The following is a 23814-nucleotide window of genomic DNA, read 5'->3' as shown; positions in this document are numbered from 1 at the left end:
TAGGTTCTAGTGGAGCTATATGTGCAAAGATTTTAAATTAAATGCATGTGATCTATAGTTGTTCCAAAGGACAGGGCAGGGGGCTTAATCTGAAACCTTTTTTCTTGGCAGTAGGAATTCCAGTTTTGTACTTTATTTCACTACAAGATGCATTTTGAATACAGAATTCTTACTGTTGCAAGAGCCAAGTGTGTCCACTGCCAGCTTGGTGATCAACTGGTACTCAAGCTATAATAGATCTACCCCAGATCAGTGGATTTCATTGTTTTTCATCTGATCTGTTATTTATAGTAGTGTTTGTTGCAAAGTGCCTTGTTGATTCAGATGGGGTAGGAATGCCCTTTCCAGTCGAAAAAAGAAAAGGAGTACTTGTGGCACTTTAGAGACTAACCAATTTATTTGAGCATGAGCTACCTTTCCAGTCGAGTTTATTTAATTGCTGGGAGAAGAGCAGCCTTCTCTCTGACAGTGTGTTAAATGTTTTGCTGTGGTCTCTGCATACAATGACTCCTCTTTGAACAAATGCAGTAAATATGCTGCACTGCATGGAGGAAGGAAACTGATCTGACAAGGGTGGGTGACAGACTGTAATTCTTCTCGCTGCATGTTGGACTTGTGGTTATTCGTTAAATGTGTGCACATGGATTACTTTGTCATCCCCTTCAGGAGTCAATGAGAATTAACTTCTGAAGGGGAAGGAGTAGCCATTCTCAAGTCTTGGCAAGTGGACAAAGATTACAGTTATGCCATCAGGCAAGGTAGGAAGAATTCTGAAACTAAATGCACCCTCCCCAAGTGCGTGTATTAATGGGGTTCAAGGAGCAGCAGTGCTACAATAGAGAGATGGGCTCAGCATGTTTCCCACTCCCTCCCCTAAACTTGACAGTCAATACAGAAATCTCCATTTGAACCCTTTGCCAAGGTGTTGTCGAGTTTCACTTTGAATTACTTAATTGTAATAGTTTGCATATCTTTGCCCTTGTATATCTGAAGGACCCCAAACCATTTTACAAACACTAATATGTTAAGCCTCACAACTACACCTATAAGGTTTGGTAAATTTTATTTTCATTTTACGGATGGGGAAACTGAGGCAGGTGACATGTAGGTGATTTGCCAAAGACCACCCAGAGAGTTAGTGTTGGAGCAGAGATTAGAACTTGGGTTCCTGACTCCCAGCCCTGTGTTCATCTTTAGCCCACACAGGCTGTGTGTTATAGAAACTTGGTATAAGTGCTCAGTCCCCTTTTCTAGCTATTCTCTTCCCATATAGGACTGAGGATGAATTCATCTGTCCAGTTGCTGCATCTTTCTTTTGGCTGGGAGCAGGGCTTTCTACGTCTTTGTTGCTCCGTAAATGGGATGACGTAGGAATACCTGACCTTCTAAATCTGCAGCCTACATAATCTCCATTACTGAGAGGAAGTGAGAATCCTAGATCAAGGTTGTGAAATGTCTTGCATCTGTCTTGAGGCTTGCCTGGACTCTTCTGAAATGAAGTGCCCCCTTCTCTGTATAGATTGGCCAAGGATTTCCAAATATGGGTGTGAACAGCTTCCTTACCTACCCTTGTGGTCTCCAGTGGAGTAGCTGTGGGGAAAAGGCTTCATGAGACCACAAAGCCCAGCCAGTGGGGTCTTGATGAATAGGACTTTGCAGGAACTCATATAAACCTGAATGTCTTGAAATTTACTTTTAGACCTCTATTTGTCTCAGAGACCTGTATGGGTCAAAATAACATGAAATGTGGTCTGCTCACAATGTTTCCATTATTAAAATGCTAAAATCCAGTGAGGAGACTGGATCCTGTCATGTTTTGGCTCCCATAAGGCTTCTTGAGGAATGTAAGGAAGTCTGTGGGGATGTGAAGCAAGTCGTAGTCCTACATCCTGTTGCTTAATTGGTGTGCTAGTGGATTGCCAGCCTGAGCAACTGGTGCAACAGACCATTGTTCCTGCGGTAGAAAGTCGTCAAACCTGCAGTTTTTCAGTACAGAACTGTTTGACTAGTTGTCAAACCCACCATCTCACTGGATGGAAACGACTTCTTATATGAAACTAGCCCCTTGGGAGGAATCAAAACCATGTTTCTTTTCAGCAAGGTCAGGAGAGGGGGTGCTCTGAAATGCCAGATGTGTTTTAAGAAACTATGGTTTTTTTAAGTGACAGTCCCAGTTTAGATCTGGTGAGACTGGGTTCCTCAGAGATTTTTGAAGATGAATGCAACTTTTTCTCAACTCTTTATTCTAGAGCTCAATCTTTGGACCGTTTTGACTTTGACCACCCCGTATCCTGATTGTGTCCAATCGCATAATAACTGCAAGAGCATTACATTCCAGAGTAGCACAACTTCACTTCTGCTGTTGGTGGCTCTTGAATAAATAAGAACTTTGACTTTTATGGAAGAGACCAGCCAAACCAAATTCCCTCTGATTTATTTCACACAGCAAAACCTTTGATACAAAATGTGTGAGACTTTTCATGTGGGAGGAATGGAAATGAGACTGGAAACATGATTCATCAGCTACTGCATCTGTTTCTCTGTATTCCCCCCCCTTCCTCCCCCCCCCCCCCCCACACTCTCTCCTCCCCATCGTGGTCTGGAACAGTATTCTGAGAAAAGATCCATTACCACTAAAAGAAAGATAGTTGCCCTGGACCCAAGGCTTATTAACTTGCAGTAATGATGAGGGTTTGCTCCATTTTAAGTTTGTATTCACTTCCTGCCATGTATGGTTAATCTAACTGGGTAGCTTGCTTTTTCTTGTGAAAGAACAAAATACCGAATTGTGACCCTAAGAGCCCCTCAGTACCAACTGGCTGAGAGACCAGTGTTCTGTGAGCTCCTATCAGGCCTGACACACTTACTATACCTAACACATTACTGTCATAGTATTTATCTGTAAAAAGTGTCAAACGAAAGCTCGTGACACACCAGTCAATAATATTGCGTGATTCATGTACGGATGGTGTGTACAGAGTTGTTTGTGCGCTGGAAATATGTTCCTGAAATATTTTCAGAGTCAGACTTTCCTGAGCTTTTCAGAATCAAAGGTATTGGAGCTGAGAGCTCTTTTCCAGGTGGCCAGAAGAAAGCAGAGTTCCTTGAAGCTTTTCAGTTTTAAATAATGAAGTTTGTGTCTGCCCTAGCATCATCTTTATTGACTAACAAAACCCCCCAACCCTACAGCCCTTTACATTAATTGTTGGAATTGATTTCAGGCTTATTTCTTCCATTATCTTGATGGCATGAGATAAAAGCAGCATTAGAAGTAATTGTGTGGCTGTTATTCCAAAGGATGATCTTGTGTGCTCCAGTAGGTGGGGGGATGGAAGGAAATCGCTTCCAGCTGTGAGATTTGGGAAGTCTAAACTTGTTTGTGGTTAAGCTTTTCTTGTAAGAGCTCCCCAGAGTGACTTAGGCTGGCTTCAGGGACTACTGTATGAGTGGACCACATTTTGATCTTGCTGTCTAAATTCTGAAGCTCTGGCTCAGACGTTTCACTTCTTTCCAAGACTGGGGATTGCTGTTTGCCTAACTCCGGTGTAGTGGCTTTCCGAAGAATGCATGGCAGGGAATTGAAACAGTGGCACGCCAGGCCTAAAGATGAACTTTTCTTTTTTAGTGGCATCTGTCAGATTTTAACCCCAGATGCGCTGCCACCTTTTTAATCTTTACTCTGAAAACTTGCTCCTGCACTTGGGCACACATGTGCTTGTTAAGGGTTTATTGACTTGTGCAGTGATATTATCCTGGTCCTAAAAGTAAGGACAACAGTCAGCCCAGGTTGTGCTCTTGTTTCAGAGGGTCTCACTGTTGATTAATGAGACTCCAATTGACAGAAACGTTTAATGTGCAGCAACTACCTACCAGACCCCCTTCCCCACAACGTTATCATTAATTGGCTGGAATCCTAGAGCTCATAACTGACTCATAGATTCCTAGATGCTAAGGCCAGAAGGGACCATTGTGGTCTTCTAGTCTGATCTTCTGTAAAACACAGGCCAGAGAGCTCCCCCAAATTATTTTAGAGCAGATCTTTTAGAAAAATATCCAATTTTGATTTAAAAATTGCTAGTAGTTGAGAATCCACCTTGACCTTGGTAAATTGTTCCAATGGTTATATACCCTCACTGTTAAAAATTTACTCCTGATTTCCATTCTGAATTTGTCTAGCTTCAAGTTCCAGCCGTTGGGTCATGTTACACCTTTCTCTGCTAGATTGAAGAGCCCATTGTCAAATAGTTGTTCTTTGAGTGCTGGTCCCTCTGTGTACTCCATGCACCTGAGACCGGAGAATTTTAGCAACTAGTATCCATGGGTCTTTGCCTAATCCCTTGCTCTCCTTGTGCTCCATGCTGAGGGCCTAGGGGGCAGTGCAGAAACCTCTCAAGTTCCTCCTTACTGCCACATGGCCTGAGTCGGAATTTCCAGAACTGAAACTCTTTGACAATTTTTTTTTAAATATTTCAAAGTTCTTGTACAGTTAGTTGCTATTGTTAGTAGCTTTTATCAGTTTAGATAATTAAAATCTCTGCCCCAGGAGAATTCTCCGCTCTCCTGATGCAGGATTTAGAGTATGTACAGTGTTCTGGGCTTTAAGAATTGTGTTTCCTGCCTCCAATTATTTTTTAGTCAGCAGTGACCACTAGCACTGCCTCTCTTTCCTCGAAGTTCATATCTCCACTCCGTACGGTACCTGCCACTCTTTTCCGAGCCAGATGCGGCAGGCAATAGAACTCCAGCTCTGGAAACACCTTTGGAACATGCCATCAGGCCCCGGCCAAATCCAGAGGAGACCCCTCTGTACATTGGTCTGAGACATCAGAGTTCACCTCCTAGTTCAGTGTCTGACTCAGGAGCAGAAATAACTGGAGCAAAGGACCTTTCGTCTGGGCCTTTTCATAACAGTAAGACACAAGCACTCTCATAAGCTTAAAAACAGATCCCCCTCTAGACCTACTAAGGGAAGGTATCCCTCCTCAACCCTGTCCAAGTCAGGTGAGTCCTCATGCCCAGGACACAGGGACTTAAGTCCTCTTAAACCAGGGATCTCAAACTCGAATCACCATGAGGGCCACATGAGGACTAGTACATTGACCTGAGGGCTGCATCAATGACACCCTGCTGCCCTGCCCCCACTCCACCCTTTTTCCCAAAGTCCCCACCCCAACTCTGCCCCCTCCCTGCCCCTATTTCAACCCCTTCCCCAAATCCCTGCCCCGGCCCCGCCTCTTCTCCACCTCCTCCCCCCTCCCTCCTGGAGAGCCTAAGCGCTGGTAAACAGCAGGGTGGGAGGGGAGCTTGGCAGCATGCAGGAAATAACTCTGGGAGGACACAGAGGGCTTGGCAGGCCGCAGGAAATAACCCGCGAACCGTGTGTTTGAGACCCCTGTCCTAAACCTTGTGGTCATGATCAGAAGGCACATAGAAGCAAGGCCCCTTCAGTACCACTCTCCACATCGTCAATACCGAACACAATACTGACTAAGACAGTGTTGGGAGCTAAGGACTGTGAACCATTTGTACTGATGATGATTGCTTGGTCAGAGGCAGTACTGTAATAGCCCCAGCAGAAACCACCAGTTATTAAGAATCCCTGTACATGGACAGCAGTGGTGCAGAGCGATGAGACGCAGCCTCCTAAAGCTTCAGTATCCTAAACCACTCCAGAGGAGGAGCCCATTTCCCATTCCATCTGCTAGCTACAGCTTCCTGCCATCGGAACTGGTAGCACTGCTGATGGAACTGGACCTGACATTCTCATCATTGGGAGAGTCGGGGCATACCAGTGGAAAAAATATTCCCCTCCAACCAAAAGATACTTTAGTTTGCAGCTGTTTCCTGTAGTAGCAGCACTATTCATCTGTGACATTGCACTCCATAATGTTTTATGGAAATATGCTTAGGAGTGTGGATATGATATAACTGGAATATGCTTTATGCAAAAGACCTCTTGTAAGGTAACAAAGTTTATAAACTACTGAATATATTCCTCCTATTTGCATGCATGTATCATTTTTGTATCTGAAGCTAGAGATATGAAGTATAATTCTGAGGTCCTCTTTTAATTAAACGAAATGTGGGCTAGTAATGGTGGTTTAAAATCTTGATGGCTCCCATTGACTAGGACAATTGGTTGTAAATGTTTTATTTACCTTCAAACCTTCCTGTATACTTTGTGGGCTAACCCAGGAAGAATGGAGACAAGGGATCTTTGTGACATGATACTGGAATCCATCTTAATCCTTGTACTTTTCCATTGATGAGGTGGGGGTGGGGACAAGCACAGACAAGATTCTCGCATTATGCCAAAGCTATGAAAGGGGATGGAGCAGGACAAAAGAAGTGGACAGTCATGAGAAAACCCCTGCTTACCACCTGAGATGTCTGATGAAACTAACAAGGGCTATCGGGGAAAGGACTGAGCCCAGGCTAGGAAGGAGTCTAGTCTGTGAAAGAAGCTTACTGGAACATCTCTGAGGGTGAGAGATTACGTGTAATCAATTTCTTAATGTATGAGGCTTAGACTTGCGTGTTTTTGCTTTATTTTGTTTGGTGACTGACTTTTGTTCTGTCATTATTTGAAACCACTTAAATCCTACTTTTTATACATAATAAAATCTTTTGTTTATTAATAAACCCAGAGTAAGTAATTAATACCCAGCGGAGCAAACAGCTGTGCATATCTCTCTATCAATGATATAGAGGGTGAACAATTTACGAATTTACTCTGTATAAGCTTTACACAGAGTAAAATGGATTTCTTTGGGGTTTGGATCCCATTGGGAGCTGGGTGCTGGAGACAGGTAACCTGCTGAGCTGTTTTTAGTTAGTCTGCAGCTTTGGGGGCATGGTCCAGACCCTGGGTCTGTGTTGCAGCAGGCTAGAATGTCTGGCTCAACAAGGCAAGGTGCTGGAGTCCCAAGCTGGCAGGGAAAATGGGCTCAGAGGTAATTTCAGCACATCAGGAGACAGTCCCAAGGGGATCTCAGTGACCGAACCCCATCACGCTATCATCTTCCCATATGTGGACAACTGGCATCTTAAGGCAGGACACGTCCAAAAATTCATAGCATGAAGCTTGTCGCTGCACCATTTCTTCGCATCTGCTATGGGCAGATTTATAGATCCATTTATGCACAACCTTTGTACGTTGGTTCAGATTTGCCTTACTCTCCTGGATCAGATGGTGTCATGTACTTACATAATGCTGTTTGCCAGATGTCTCTGCTGCCTGCTGGTTTGGCTTTGAACAGTATATATACAGAGCAAACACAATATGAACACTGTAGTGACCATCTCCCCATCAAGATGAGGGCCTCTCTGACTCGGTGGAAAGAATCCTGCAAATTACTGGTGGGAGGGTCGTAATTAGACCTCTTTGTAGGTAAACTCTCGGGCCTGGTGTACACCTAAATCGTAGGTCAATCTAGCTGTCACTCAGGGCTGTGACAAATTTCAACCCCTGTGCAATGTAGGTACGTCGGCCTAACCCCCACTGTAAATGAAGCTACGTCAACAGCAGAATTCTTCCATCAACCTAGCTACTGCCTCTTGAGGGAGTGGATTTACTACAGCAGTGGGGAGGGGAAAAACCCTTTCGATGCCATAGTAAGTGTTTACACTACAGCGGCATAGCTGCAGCAGTGCCACTGTAACACTTGTAGTGCAGATTTACCCTCAGATTGCATGATGAATATAATCTGTGTCCAGTCCACTGGAGGCTCCTTTTCCAGCCTGACCGTTAACTGGTCCTTTAGCTGGCAGGGTGTCTTTGATCCTCAAATCCAGAATAATCCTTGTTTAAGGAACTTCTTATGGCCTTTTTAAAGTTTGTGCTGATAATGAAAGCTGGGTAGAAAGGAGCAGAGTCTTCTCTCAGGCCCTAGGGTTCTGTGACAACAGCTGCTAAAAAGGTCCTTGGGATTTTCTGTCTAGTTTACTGTTCTTTTTGTGCAATTCTCACATCTGTCCAAAAAAAATTAACTGATGACTTTCCGCTCCATCTGCCCCTTGACGGTAAGAAGTGCCTTTTCCTCATTGGTGGCTTTAATAAAGTACATATGGTTGTGTTTATGGAGCATATACATGAAATCTACATTTGTGCTCCATGTGGCAGACTTAGGTTTTGTCTGGTCTAAATCCACAGCTTATCTGCCACCCTCATTGATTCCTGTCTCTCAAATCCCTAGCTTTTCTTTTTCTGCACCTGGCCAGCCCTGCAGGTGATAGAGGTGCTGTGAGACTGCTGGCAGCTTCCCTATAATAACTGCTTGCTGATGGTTGCTATCAATCTAGCAGCAAGCAATGGCTCAGGGGAGTGAGGTCAGTTTTATTTTTCTCCCTTCTCTCTCCTGTCAAGTCAGACCCTCTCTTGAAATGGTTGAACCAAGCTATAGAACTTGCTGCTAATATCTGTGCCAGTGATTATCGGCAATATGAGCATTGACAGCAGCACAAGGTTGTGATTTTTTTTTTAATCCCTCACCCCCACCCCGGGGGGAAGAGAAATGACTGGTGGGGGAAGGGACACAAATAAAAAAAATCTCTATGCAAAATTATATTAAATAAAGTATAATCCACAGCATGTGATTGATCTTGTAAACGTATCCTTCAAACATAAAATTGTCTAAAATGAAAAGCTTGAAATTCTGTAAGTATACAATAAAGCCCAATAAAGCTTTGTATCTGCCCCAGTTTTTTGTGCCTGACCTTAGATACTGATATAATTTTACCATTTGTTGTTTTTTTTTTTTCCAGCCCTAGCTTGCTACAAAGATTCGACCATACCAATCCTACTGTGCTGCAAACACAGTCGATAGCTGCTGAGCTGGGTATGCAGAAGAGTTCTTTTGAAAAATGACAGCATTCTAAACTCAGCTGTTCTGTCTACCATGATTTTACCTTCCATTTTCCACCATTTTGCTGCAGCCTCCTTCCTAAACGTAGATTTGGGTAGAAATATGGGTCTTAAATGATAGAAGAGAAGAAAGGAACTCCGCTTTAGGTTCCATCAGCCATGTTTCAGCTGTTGATTCCTCTTGTGGACTCCATCCTATGACCTCTGTCTTTAGGATGAGTCATGTTTGCCAAGTAATGGAAAGGTTCCATAGCTTCTGTGAATAGTCTTTTAGTTTTCTCCTTGTGTAGATCCAGTTCTTTCCTAATCAATTCAAGACAGATTTCAACTGAGACTACATCAGCTGTAATATGGCAAGTACCTCTAAAACCACCTTCAACTGCTTTTGTAAATTAGCACACACTTTGTATGACAACTATGTTTTGACCAAAGTTTCCTTGTGATTTGTAGACATTTCAACATACTTGTGGTAACTGGATGCAGATAGAGCCCAAATATCACTGAGGAGCTGGGCATCAATCCTCCTTTTTCAGCCATTAAATTGGAGGCTAATGGTGGTGGTGGAAGAGTTTTTGGATTTCTGTAACTACTACTACTGTTGGGTTTTTTTCAGTGAAGTTTAAATAGAATGCCGAACACCCATATGTCAGAAGTTTAGAATAATTGTCCTTGAGGAATTCTGTCCTTTTTCATAGCTTCATTAAAGACCATCTCATACTTTTCTCTTCATTCTTGAATGGCATCTTCGGCAAACACAGTGGTCTCCAGTTTCCTTTTCAGCTGTAGAAACAATAGCTGAAAGAAGGTGCCTGTTTTTCCCTGCGTAGGTGTTTGTAACCATCACAGGTCACTTCTCAAGATTGACTTACCATTTTGTTCTTGTGTCGATGTGGATTCTTTTTGTTCTTTAATTTGTTCTCTTGTTTCACTTCTGCCATCTAGTAGTGGATATGTGAATTTAAATCGGTTTTGAAGAGCATATTCAGGGTGAAGTGCTTCAGTCATTTCTTTAAACTCACATAATCTTCAATGAAATATAAGATTAGTGTAAAGGGTGCAGGTCTGATCTGTAATAAGTTATAAATACTGGATCTGACATAGTCATTATCCTGCTGGGTTATTGCATGAGTTTGTTGCTGCTTTGTTAGCACAAATCTTAAAGAATAAGACTTTCTCAAGCTGTTATCTTTCCTAGGTAATGTCCATCTCTAATCTTTGGGTAACAAAGAATTAGATTTTTGTTTCAGTCCTTGGGTGCATCTGCACTGGAAAAATAAATATTCTGATTTCAACAGTGCTACTGCATCAGAACTAAGCTGCTAATGAAGGGCTTGGTGTTCATACTACTGTCAAGAGACCCTGAGCAATGACCTGATGGTAAAATCATCTGAACCCCTGTCCTTGCCTAGGGAGATTGTCTAACCTGCTCTTAAACTATGGAGATTCCACAAACACCTGCAGGGATGGTCTAGATGATATTTAATCCTGCCATGAGTGCAGGGGACTGGACTAGATAACCTCTCGAGGTTCCTTCCAGTTCTATGATTCTACGCTATCTCTTCCAGCATTGGTAGCACTGAAGTAGCTGCACTGAAATGTGCGAACTGACTTTGCTAAAGCACATGATCAGATGTCCCCATGATCATGAAGAACTGGGAGAGACTGGAAGAGATGGAATATTGTTACCTTGTGTCTAACCTTCCCAAAGGCAAGGAAAAGCTTGTTTTAGAAGGGAGAGTTTGCAGGGCCTGTCATATCTGTAATGGGCCAGTGCAGTAAATATGTAAATCTTACACACATGCGTGTGCACAGAGCATGGCTGTAGTCCATGTTCACTGTCAGCCCATAAGAGTCTATTTGTCTAGAGGAATGCTTGTCTGAAAGGTATGGTTATTCTGGACTGCGGAACAAGTTCTTCGCTCTGATTGCATTTAAAGACCCCAGGCATTTTGCAGAATGACACTTGCAGATGAATGCAAAATGAGGAAGGAGGAAAGTTATTTTGGTGGTATTGGGGAAGTAAGGAGGGAGGACTGTTGAGGGGAAAGGTTATAGTACCATTGTAGACAGTACACGCACTGGGGTTTTCTGAGAAATGCTAAAACCCTGAATCGACTTAAATTTCTCTTCCCAGTACTGGGAGAGGGATAGCAAGGATACTGACCTTCTGGATTTTATTTTTCAGTAGTGGGGAAAAAAAATCAGATTTCAAGGGGGTTTAAATATTTCCTTAAGACAAAAGTGCCCTCAGCAGAATGAGGATGTCGGATATGAGAAATGCATACTGATGTCCATCCCTGTCCCTTTGGGATCTGGGAAGGGTGCGCTGCTCCAGTCACAGATTGAAATGTGTTAGTGATCGGCTGTGCATGGTGGTACAAAGTGTAGATCTGTATTTGCCTCTCCTTCCCCCATCATAATGTTTGCTATCCATGCTACTGGGTGGAAGAGGAAGCCTGCAGACCAGCTCTAGCGACATGCTTCCTGTTTGCTCATGCTATTAGTAGAGAGAGAGAAATACTGATTTATTGAAGGTTCTATAATTCCATCTGCTACGCTGTAAAGAAGGAAACCTCCATTCTTATATACTGTTAAAGTGCATGATTTAAATGTAACCTGTTTGTTAAATGAATTTCACATGCATAAGAGGAGATTCTTGTGTTTTGAGGAGCCCCATTTTATAGGCTATAGACTGAGGTATAACTAGTTCAACCTCTTATTACTAGTGGGGGCAGTGACTGTCGAAGTTAACTGCTCTTCCCTCTGGCTTGCCTTTGGTGTCCAGCCTAGGTGCCAGGCCAGTTGTAGTGCACAGTCTCTCTGATGAAATTTCTTTTAATTGATTTAACAAGAAACTTGCAATTAATCTCTCTTCTAGTGCAACCTTCTTCTGGAATGACAATCAGTATAAATGCTTTTTCAGATAAAATCTCAGTCACTACTGTCATGGTTACCAGGCTAGCTGCACCACTGTCGCATCTATGGATCTTATCAGGTGCATCACCACCTAGTGTCAGGTCTCAAGCCTTTAAAGGTATGTCTACATTGCAGTTAGACACCCATGGCTGGCCCATACCAGCTGCCTCAGGCTCATGGGCCTCTGTCTGCAGGGTGTTTATTTGTGGTGTAGATGATCTGGCTCTAGCTGCAGTCCAAGCTCTGGGACTCTCCCACTTCTCATGGTCCTAGAGCCCGGGCTCCAGTCCAAGCCTGAAAGTCTACACTGTAATTAAACAGCCTTGCCCTGGAAGCCTGAGTCAGCTGGCATGGGCCAGCTGTGGGTTTTTAACTGCAGTGTAGATGTACCCTAACTCCTTGGATGGAATTCTGCAGTTCACCTGCTCTGACTGGGACCTGGATTACAGCCCTTGGGCACCAGCTGTGACTACTTCAGCAGGTCCAACTGGGTTTGGCACCCAAAGCTCTTTTTCTCTGGGTGTCTGTGACACTGTATGTTTGCAGTGATATAGAAATAGCTTCTTCAAAAGATACAAAGTATTTAGGGTATGTCTATAATGCAGTTAAAAATCTGCAGCTGGCCCACGTCCGCTGACTCGGGCTCGTGGGTCTCTTTAATTGCAATGTAGACTTCTAGGCTTGGTGATAGGATGCCAGAGTTTGAACTGCCTGAGCCCAGAAGTCTACACTGCAATTAAAGAGCCCTGCAAGCCCAAGTCGGCTATAGGTGTCTAATAGCAGTGTAGACATACACTTTGCTCTAAGGGTAACAGTAAAAGGCCTACACTGATATTAGTTACACCTTCATAAGTCCCTCATATCCCAGTTAACTCTGTCTCTAGCTGGGTTTAGCAGCCTGCTCACATCATATGTCTCTCCCTATCTCTGTGAGTCTTCCCAGCTGTCAGCTTTTCCTTTCTGACCCAAAATCCCCTCTCCCTTTTCTATGGTCTCTTAAATTTTTTGCCTCCTTTGATCTCAGCCTTGGGGAAGGTACCCCATTCTAGCCTGGATGGAGCCATCAATTGCTATCTTAACTCCTTTACAACTGTGCAATTGAAGCTGACTTCTCTGTGTCATTGTTTTACATTCCTTGCTTGGCACCTCTACAGCCCCCTTTGGTTTAGCTGTATGTGTTGAGCAGGCAGCAGGACAAAATGGAACGGGGAAACTGAGCGACACACAGTATTAATCAAAATATTTTCCCAGTTCATCACAAATACATCTCTAAAATATCAGGCTGACTCCATCCATGTTAGCTAAGAGTATCCTATTGATTCTTCTTAGAACACTGCCTGCACTATTGTTTATAGTTGTGGCTCGAAGGCCCAGTCATGGTCCACCACTGCATTGTACAACGCAGAACAACATCATTTCCGTGTAGGTGGTTAGAAAAGCAAGGAACATCTGAATAGACATGTGAATATGCCTTGCTGCATCCTTGTGCATTCACTTCCCCACCTGGGGATATATAAGATTGCAGCTTCAACCACCCACTCACTTTCTTCTGGTCACCATAGTCAGTGTGTCCATTTACTCCCTGTCAGCCCTCGTTCCCTTTCAGGAAAGTTTACCTTTCCTTGTCTACACAGTTGTTTTCATAGCCTGTACAGTCAATAGCGAACAAGAATTTTATAGTTCCAGTGACCATTTAGTTATATTTAGGGCTCCATGATCCAGGATCCATGCTGTTGTGGGCCTGCTGATTTGGTCTAAGTCAAATGCATGGGCATCACACTGTGCCCTCCTGCAATACATCCATCCAGGGATACACGCTACCTGCCTTACTTCCCACTACTTCAGTCTTACTGTAGATGCTTGATCGAAGATAAAGGCTGGTCTACGCTAGACAGTTAGATTGACGTTGCTCGGGGGTGTGAAAAATCCGCACCCCTGAGCAATATAGTTAAGTCAGCCTAAGTCCCCATGTAGCCAGCGCTAGTTTGGTACAAAAATTCTTCCATCGACCTAGCTACCTCCTCTCAGGGGGGTGGATTTACTACAGGGAGGGGAGAACCATCCTCTCGCTGTAGTAAGTGTCTATACTGAAGTGTTGCAGTGGTGCAGCTGCAGTGGTTTAAGTGTAGGCATATGATAAGTGATGGCTGGGACTACGCCTTATTATCCACAGGATGGAGGGAATGATTGTATAATGGAATGCCTCTGAGAGAGATGTCAGCAATGGAGGTCAGACTTCACAGCTCTGGTTCTAAATGCATGAGTTTCTACTGCCTGAACTGAGAGCTGCTAGAGCAAAGTCTGTAGCAGATTCGTAAACCTCTGTATAGTCCAGCCAGCAGAGTGTTACAGAGCCATGCTATGCTAATGTGGGTTACATGTGCATTAGCAGAGTATGCATAAACCCCAGCTGATACTACTGCTCAGAAATTCTGCCCTCATGCTCCCAAGCCCCATAAATCACCTGCATGCAGGCAGTCATCTCCAAGAACCACAGATACTATGCTAAGTAATGCTCTTTTTAAAGTACAGTGGAAAAAGGAGAGAGAAAATGGAAGTAGAATAGACCTTTAAGTGCAAATATTGTTCTGAGTTTCTGAGATGGCTGCTGGTTAAGTTACAGGGGGGAAAGAATTCGTAGCTAAGACATTTGCAATCCTAACTATGAATTTTGCCTTTACAGAATCCATGGTCCTTTCCGACTGCACAGAATTTTTCTCTCTTCTCCTAGTGGAGCCTTGCCAATGCCGTTTTGATTGATTAAGAAATGTAGGGGTGACTTATGCTTGCCATTCCTGGCTAGTCGCATCATTATTATGGTAGTGCCTTGGGGCCAACTGAGGATGGGACTCCATTGTGCTAGGCACTGTACAAACATTGAGTAAGACAAAGTCCCCTGCCCTGCAGATATTGCAGTCTAAACAGCCAAGTCACCCTAAGGGTAAGAGTAGGGTTGCCAGGTGTCTGGTTTTCAACCGGAACACCTGGTCAAAAAGGGACCCTGGCAGCTCCACTATTAAAAGTCCAGTTGGTGGTGTAGCGGGGGCCCAGGGCTAAGGCAGGCTGCCTGCCCTGGCTCCGTGAGGCTCCCGGAAGTGGCTGCCAGGTCCCCGCAGCCCCTAGGTGCATGGGCAGCCAGGGAGGTTCTGCATGCTGTCGCCAGCTCCACAGCTCCCATTGCCTGAGAACCGTGACCAGTGAGAGCTGTGGGGGCAGCGCCTGCAGGTGTGAGGGCAGCACATGGAACCTCCCTGGCCGCCCATGCACCTAGGGGCCACTGGGACGTGGCAGCCCGCACTCCCCCTCCTGCACCCCTCGGCCCCAGCCCGGAGCCCCCTCCTGCACCGCAAACCCCTCATCCCCAGCCCCACCCCAGAGCCCGCACCCCCAGCCGGAGCCTTCACACATACCCTGCCCCGCAGCCCAGAGCCCCCTCCTGCACCCCAAACCCCTCATCCCTGGCCCCACCCCAGAGCCTGCACCCCCAGCTGGAGCCCTCACACCCCACACTCGAACCCCCAGCCCGGAGCCCTCCCACACCCTGAACCCCTCAGTTCTGGCCCCACCTGGAGCCTGCACCCCCATCCCAGAGTCCATACCCCCCGCACTCGAAGCCGCTCGTCACCCCAGAGCCTGTACCCCCAGTCAGAGCCCTCACCCACCTCCCACACCCTAGCCCGGTAAAAGCAAGTGAGGGTGGGGGAGAGCGAGTGACAGACGGAGGGGGGATGGAGCGAGCAGGGGTGGGGCCTCGGGGAAGTGGTGAGACAGGGGTGTTCAGTTTTGTGCGATTAGAAAGTTGGCAACCCTAGGTAAGAGAATGGGATATATAACACATAAATAGAGTTAACAGTGTGGTGGATTGCAAATTTCATGTTACTTCTGTACCTTGATTTTGTTGTTTCATTGCTTTCCATGGGGATTAGCTGGATGGTAGGGCACAGGAATGTAGGGGGAAGGAGAGGCTGCAGCAAGCAACCAATCAGCACAAGGTATGCAACATAGTTATACAGCACTGCAAGCATGGTGCTCAAATGACCAAAGGTGTAGTCCTTGCCCTGAAGAGCTTCCAGTCTAAGTGAAGATGTAACTGAGCAGTGATTAACTAAAAGCACTGGGCCTTGTGGAGGGTGAGATGAATCACCATAAAACCATGCAGTGGCAAGATTTGGCAGTGGTGCACACTTTGTGTAAACCCTGAGAATTGTTTTAATTGTGCAGTTTGACGCAGCGAATGGCTATACAGGGAGTTGAGTGCATCATTTGATACGAGCCCTTTGACCAGTTCAGTGGTGGTATTGAGGGGCTGTGGCAAGTGCTGCATCACACTTTTCAGCCAGGACATTTGGAAGCAGTGCAGGGGCTTTGCAGGTGGAGGGACTAAAACATTTTTATAAGAGGAGATGTTGGCAGCTTTCAGAGAAGTAGCCCTCCCTACCCTGAGGAGGGCACTGAAGGTTTCGTTACTGTTGTACTTTCCCAGCCCCAGAGGGGAAACACAGCTCACCTAAGGTTTCTCCTATCTTTTCAGAACGTGAAATGCCGTCTCTGAAATGCTTTGCCTTTCCTTCCTTCCTTCCCAAACACTGCTCTAAATATATTCAAGTAAGCTCTGCTTTGGCTTTTAAATTAGATCTTTCATTAGAGGTGGAAAAGCCTGCCTAGGAGGGGGAACGGTTGGGGGGGCTTTCTCCCAGGGTGCATGCTGGGCTGTTTGAGGTAGCTTAGCCCACATCTGTGGTGTTTAATGAGCAGATATTTTTATTTTAACGTACTTTGGATTTGTCTCCTATAAAACCAATTCCCCTGCTGTTTTCTCCTTATCACTTGTTTTACAAGAAAACTAAAAATGGTCCCTTTGAAAAAAATAAAGTGTTTCAGAGAGGCACTTTCATTCCCTGCCTTTTCTGGCATTTTTCAGTGTTGTCTGCAGGTTGCTGTAAATACACATTTGGCTTAGTAATTAATCAATGCATAAATAATACACAGTGTGTTATCGGAGCACGCACACCAGTGCTGTGGAGGCAGCGCATTCACCTGCTGTGGAGAGGGATTGCCTTGTGCTGCTCTGTAGCAACCCCCCATGGCCAATTAAGGTGCATCCTTGATGAGCTTCCAAATGCTCTTTGGCCAGATAAATGGTTGCTGTGATGTGGGCAGGGGGTAAAGCAAGGAAAAATGAAGGAGATCTTCAGCATTCAGACAGATGGAGTGAATGCCTGATTAAAACCAAAAAACCCACATGCACTGAGCTAAGAACAGAGGCAGGGTTATTTAATGGTCAGCACACTCAGTTGGGAATTAATACTCCTGGGCTATCTATATTCAGGGTTCTACTATTGACTTGTGACCTTGCACAAATGACTCACCAATGCACAGTCTACCCTGGACTTCAGTTGCCCTGTGCCTAAAAGTGAGCCTTGCGTAATGATTGTAAAGCACTTAAAGAACTTCAGGTGGAAGTGCTGAATATGTGTAAAGTCTTAATATACAAAACAGTTTAGGAATATTTCAAGCGTAGAGGCCAACTTGAATCTTTCTTGTCCTTTCATTCCAGTCATTCCTTGTAGTGCAAGCCATTTGGCTCTGGTCCAACCTGCCTTTTGTGGATATGCACCTAGTCTGGTTTTTGTAGCATAGTGTCTGCCTCCATCTCCGCTAAGTGGGTTGGGAGAAATGGATCTAGGATTTGAAGTCTAAACAGACAAAGCCATGGTGCAAAAGCACTGGGGAATAGAAGGTCCCAAGTCATGTTAAAGGAAGAATGAACTGTAATTCAACGCGGTTGGGGAAACTACTTCGGTTTTAAATCCTGCCGGTGAGGTGCAGTATTGGTTTTGAGAATGACAAAGTTAAACCTGTTCCAAGGCTTTTGAACATGGTCTGACTGATGAATTAGATGTTTTCTGTTGTTTTTCTTCTTGAAAAGCTGGTACTTTCAACAAAAAAAGTGATAAACTGGCTGGCAGGCGTGTAACTAGAAGAGCAAATGATACAATGATGACTTGAGTGGGAATCTGGAAAAGCCATTTCAGCAGCAACTAGAAAACTAGCAAGAAAAATGTGAATAAAAGAGCAAACGGTACTGTTTGAACTGGCATGAGAAGTTCTCCAGATACTTGGTGTGCATGTTACTCCAGAGGTGGAAAAGTATAGCAGAAGGGAATAAGCATGGAATAAATTGTGTTGCAGTGGAAACTCAAAAGCTTTCTGTGGCAATCTGAATGTGAAATTGATTTGAAGAGCTGTTCCATGCTCTTTGCAATTGATGTTCATGTAACGAATTGTAGGAATTCAGGGCCCAAAAGGCAAGTGCATGGAGCTGTGGTGTGTTTTTCATCTGTAACAATAAATCTTGAATGGACAGTGCATTTTGTGTACACCTGCACATTTTAAAAAAAAAAAAAATTTTAAAAAGTTGATTCTTCAAAGAGGTAGGGAACAGACCAGGACAGTTGACACTGGTTATCACATGCTGTGGTTCTGGACAAATAAAGCCTTTCTCTTATTTCCATTAGTCATCTGAGTTCTCTGCACTGCCTGCTCCTGGGGATTTCTTATGCTGTCAGCTTCACTTACTGTGAAGTACAATGGAAAGGAATCTGAAAATGAAGACCTGGTAACGTGTAGCATGTTGTGTTCCTTAGGTGCTGGAACAAGATGTGGTTTTGCAGTCCATTGACCGAGCTATTGAGGCTATCCACAATGCAGCTATGAAGAATGGAGGCAAATACAACTTGGAGCAGAGGGATGTTCTCCAGTAAGTACAGCCAATAGCTGGGACAGATGGGAAAAGAGCTTGAGCTGTCGAGTCCCAAAGAGGCAGGGAAAGAGTGAACGTAGTGGTACAGCCACGGTAGGAGGTTGTTCACTGTTCCAGTCCTGGGTGTGGTTAATAAGGGATGGCCGGGTTGGCAGTTGGTAATTGGAACACCACTGCTGTTAAGTAAACAAGGGACTGAAGTACTTGGGGAGCCCTCCAACTCACTGATGTGAGAGCCAGGTGATGGACAGATGAGTCTTCAGTCACCACTGCAGCGTCTCCTCTCAATCTCTGTCCACAATTCCATTTTCCTCTAAGCAAAGCAGCTTCTCCAACTCACTGGGCACCTGTCTGCTAATCTAACCCACTGCAGGTGGCTTGGAGTGTCACATCGGCTAAAGGCTTGCTTGGCAGTTCTCTCTACAAGTGTGAGGGAGATGGGGGGAGGAGGAGAATACTCTGGTTCAATTGCAATCCGGGTTTGGGGGAGAGATTTTGCATCTTCTTTGGCCATTCCAGTTTGCCCTCTCAGATGCAGCTGCCCCACTGGTTCCTTTCTCCCTGCCCCCAGGCTGTTAGGTCACTTGGCCTCTAGACCCTTATCTTTAAATCTGCTCGTGGTTAAAACATGAACAAGAGGACATCTCTCCCCTAAAGTCAGTGATGCAGTGTTAAGGTCTAGAGACTCCTTGTTTCTCTCTGTCTGTTGGCCCTTGCTCCTCCAGGGTGAGGACTCTACCTTCCCTGATGATAGCACAGTAATTGTCCCTTCTGCAGCTGCTGTCCAGCCAGTGGTACTGAAACACCTAGGCACTTTTTAGAAGATAGCTCAGAGAAGTGATACTTCAGCATCTTGACATTGCTACAAAGTGGTTTCAAGGCTGAATTTACCAAATGCATCATGTAAAGGAAACTGTGCAGCTAGTAGAATCACATATAATTCCCCTGCCCTGAAATAAAAACCCATCTGAACAGTGGTGGTCACTGCATCATGCATGGCTTGCGCCTCCCCTCATTGGTGGTCTGAGTTGTGCTTAATGCTCCAGATGAAACGGGATTGATTCCATAGGCACTGATGATTTTTGTATGTGTATGTTCACCCACCCACCCACAAATGCACAATTTGTGGTGGTTGGCTTGGAGAAGGGCATCTCTAGAAACTTCCTCCACTGCGAACAATGGACCTCAACCCCCTGCATCCCTCAAAAAAAAGTCCAGACAGATCACTGCATTGTACACACGCTCCTCTCCATGGGAGAGGGTCTGAGGGAGAATAGATCCACACATGACAAAGGTCAGCCACATTGCTTAATGCACTTCCATAAGGCTCTGAGACCCTACAGTACTGAGGACAGTATAACAACCTGTATAGAATACGAAGAATAGATATGTTACCTTCAGCGGGCAGCAATTGCAGGGTGATCCTTTAATAGCCCACTCCTGGGGGACAAAGAAAGTGTCATTTAAAGGTGGAGAGAGGCTGAATTGGTGTCCAGAGCTTGCTGAAGTTGAGTTTCGCTGGGAGGGGCATGTTGACGATTTGGTGTATTTGTTTCTTTCCTTCATTGCTTAAAAATGTAAATCTATTGGGATTAGCAAACTTAGTGTTTGAGACAGGGATGTCAGAGCATGGTGTCTTTGTAATACACCATTAACAATTGTTTGCTATGAGACTTTTGATACCTTGAGTTATGGATTGAGGCATCTCTGCTTCACCTCAAATCAAACAATCATGGACATTGTAAGGGAGCCATAGAGCTAAGGTGCAGGCAAGTCTAAAGCTCGTGGCATAACAACTAGGCCTCCATACCATGAAGTGGAGATATGTCACCTGTGAACCCTGATTCACAAATAATGTGCTTTTTACAAAGACTTTTCCTTCCTCTCTGAGAGGTGCTTCCTCAGTAGTTCCATGGAGTTGGACTTTTTCTATCTTCAGTAAAGATCCTCACTATGGAGACGTCTATTGTAGCCACAGTCCAGTTTCAGACTTAAGCTTCTTGGCATTGGGTACTGACTTCAGCGCTTCACCCATGTCCCTAATGCCCCTGTTCCCGTTCCATTTGCCAGGAAACTGATCCATCATCGGAAGGAGACTGTGTCACGCAAAGGTCACTCACCAACCAGTCAGGGAATGATTATGACCCCATCCTCCAGTGATCACCATTTGGATTTAGCACGACAGCCCAATGGCATGTGCCGGACAGGTTATGAGCGACACCACAGCCTGCCAAACACGGAGATCCAAGAGGATGATGAAGGCCTTTACCAGGTAACGGCATCTTGGCCTCTTCTAGATTCTTACTTAAAGGTTCCCTCCCTCTTGTATCATACATAATATTCCCTGTGCAGTTTCAGTTGCACTTGTTGCCTTGAACTATAGTGTAGCTTCATTGTTTGCTACTATACAGCTACTGTGTCCCATCCCAGGCGTGGCTGGTATGATCCCTGTGTATTCTTTACATTTATAAAGCACTTTGAGATCACTGAGGATACAAGACTATGTAAACGTGCAAGATCTTTTCTAGTTTGTGCTACTGTCTCTTTCTTGACACCTTTTTAAAGAGCTGCCGAGTCCTCAGAGAATACTTTGAAATACATTGTTTTTAGAGACGGTTCTGCTGAGGTCATATTTTTTCTGTGCTTTAATTTTCTCCTTGTTAAATCTGCACAAAAACAGGATCTTTGTTCCTTAGGAATTCATCTGTATGTTTGCTTATTCCTCTGCTCAGGTTGTGAACATCCTGTTTTCTTGTGAACATCCCTAGTAGTAACAAATTAGAGGAGGAAAACACAGGAAATGTGACTTAAAAGCAGAATTCTACCTAAATGGAACAAAATTACTGTGAACTGTCAACAAGTTTTCAAAGAGACTGGCCAGGACAGACTTAGCAGCAATTGTTTGGGATAGATTCTGTAACTCATTACATGGTGGGAGATAGCAAAGAGATGCAAGTTCCCCTCAGACAGATGGCACATGTTGGTGTAGGGTTGCTGCATCTGTCCAAGATGAGTGTTTATAGTGCCACCATTACCCCATCACTGCTGATAGGAGGGGCTAGTTACTGACTTAATCAGGAAACCTAAGTCTGTGGAGATGATAAAAAGGGGCTGGTGTACAGGCTTCCTAACAAATCCTCTATTTTTCTATCCCAGTACTCTGCCCCTGTAGGCAACCAAACCAACCCAATTCTAAAGCCCTCTGATAAAGGAGAAAACTAGCTATGCTTTTTTAGGCTAGCCAAATGGCTTGACAAACCTCCAAGTAATTCCCAGCTTCTTTTGTAAATCTGCACTCACCTGGCTGCAGGGAAGGTCCAAAGAACATAAATTCTTTGACTTAACGAGAGGGCACCGTTCCCATCTGTGATGGATGAGAGACTGACAACTTTGGGTGTGTTCTCATTAGAATGTGCTTGCCCATGTTGAAAGAACTAATTAGATTATAACCCCTGGATGGGGATATTTCTGATATGCTATGAAAATACAAATTGGAGCAGAAATATCCCTCCCCCACCTTATGCAAAAAAGCAAAAGCCACACTACCTTATCTGTAAGGTAATTTCTTCCTTTCTGCTTGTAAAGCTGCTTTGGGGAAAAAAATGCATTTTAAACCGTTTCCTGTGGTGTTTGAGAGGAACAGAGGCTTACAAAGAGACACCTTTTAACTGCTACGGGTTTCTAGTCAAGTCCTATTTTTGCACATACTGTAACTTTTGGCAAGATTTTGGTGGGTGGTTTACAGTTTACAGTGGTTCAACAGTGATGCTGCCTCCTTGCTTCTCGAAGGCTGAACTGAACGGAGAGTGTAGCTGGACGCTTCAATTCAGCAGCCTAAGGTAGTTATGTGAGGACCAGTTCCTATGGAGGAAAAAAAATCTAGAGCATTATAGCAGAACAACATCTCTGCTAGAGTTAAGGTTAAGGCCAGCTTTCTGTTTGTTTTAAGTGCTCTGAAATCGATATTATTAATCAAATTTTGTTGAAATTTGATACACCTCGTGGAGACATAGGGTACTGTCAGAGATCTAAATTTGGGGCCATTTAACCAAGGGGTTTGTCAGATACAGCTCATGGGGGGAAAAGACAACTTTTCTTAAAGTTGACACATTTTTTGCAGACCAACAGAGATCAAACCAGAAATGTAATCTGAGGACAGCAGCATAGTCAGAAGGTGCTGAAACCGCTTTTTGTGGGGGAAAATTTACTCAAGCAAATGCTCACTGCAGGGAGAGTAATTAGGGGGTGGAAGACCTAGATGGGAATAGAGAAGAGGGGTTGCGGACTAAGGAGAGTGCGAGGAGAGGCATGGAACATTGGGAAAGGGGACGTGGCTGTCCGTGATGGGGGAGTGGGGAAGAATAGGGCCAGAGGCATCTGTCCGCCCCACATTCCCTTCCCATGTGTGTATCATGATCTGGGGGCCCCTGGTCCATCCTCAGGGATGTGACTCCTCACTTAGGCAAGCCTCCTCCAGAACATGGCTCACATACCTTAGGTTATACCCTCCCCTCATCTCCCTATCCCCCATGTGAGCTGGAATCTGGGGGTCCCTGACCCCCAGTAATGTGTGAGCCTTGCACTTGTGTGTATGTGCCAGAATGTGAGAGACCTCTGCCCATCTATGGGGATGTGACCATCCAACCCTGCCCCCATCCTGAGTCAGGTTTGAGGCAGCTTGTCTTTCTAGGGGTGTCTGAGCCCCTCTCCCTACCCCCGCTCCCCATGTGAGTCAGGATCTGGGGAAGTCCTTCCCCTTTGGATGGGGAGCTCAAACTGATATGCACCAAGAATATACTTCTGAGACTAGAGTGAGGAGCTGAGAACATTCGTGTTTGACACATATCATAAACTCTCTGGGCGGGAGGGAACACTGTTAATGACCGATTAATAATTAATCGATAATGAATAACCAGTTGATAACTAATACTTGTAAAAATTGTAACTGTGATTAGTGAGAGGGGTTCTCTTGAGTCCAGGTTAGTTTATTAATAACAAACCTCAGATAAATCAGCTTTGTCTGTAGTTGTTGGTTTAACAGTTAATGAAGACAGCACATACTCAGAGAGGCATGAGGTACCAACAGCTGTGGAAGCCCTTCCCCGTTTGTACTTGCTGTCAGTCCAGACAGCAGATGGTCTCTACTTCCTCTTGATTTCTCAGGGCAGTTATACCTGTATTACCCTTTTGTGTTTATCATTCCAATCCTTGTCTATTTCCTCCTTTTTGGTGCCTACTTCTTATCTTAGGTCATTTTCTAAGATTTCTGTTC

General features: G+C 44.7%; 1 protein-coding gene across 3 annotated transcripts in view; it reads left to right on the top strand.

The window, feature by feature from the left end:
* The window catches only part of NCKIPSD (NCK interacting protein with SH3 domain), a 99443-nt gene that overhangs the window by 20346 nt on the left and 55283 nt on the right, over nt 1–23814 (top strand). For all 3 annotated transcript variants that reach the window (XM_077821749.1, XM_077821748.1, XM_077821750.1), the window contains 2 exons: nt 18427–18539; nt 20613–20814. In XM_077821749.1, coding sequence (XP_077677875.1) covers nt 18427–18539; nt 20613–20814 — 315 coding nt within the window. The remainder of the gene's footprint in view (nt 1–18426; nt 18540–20612; nt 20815–23814) is intronic.

The sequence above is a fragment of the Eretmochelys imbricata genome, chromosome 7 (genome assembly GCF_965152235.1).
Source record: "Eretmochelys imbricata isolate rEreImb1 chromosome 7, rEreImb1.hap1, whole genome shotgun sequence".
In the NCBI taxonomy this organism is placed as follows: Eukaryota; Metazoa; Chordata; order Testudines; family Cheloniidae; genus Eretmochelys; species Eretmochelys imbricata.
The sequence above is the reverse complement of the archived record's forward strand: the minus strand, read 5'-3'. Positions and strand labels throughout refer to the sequence as shown.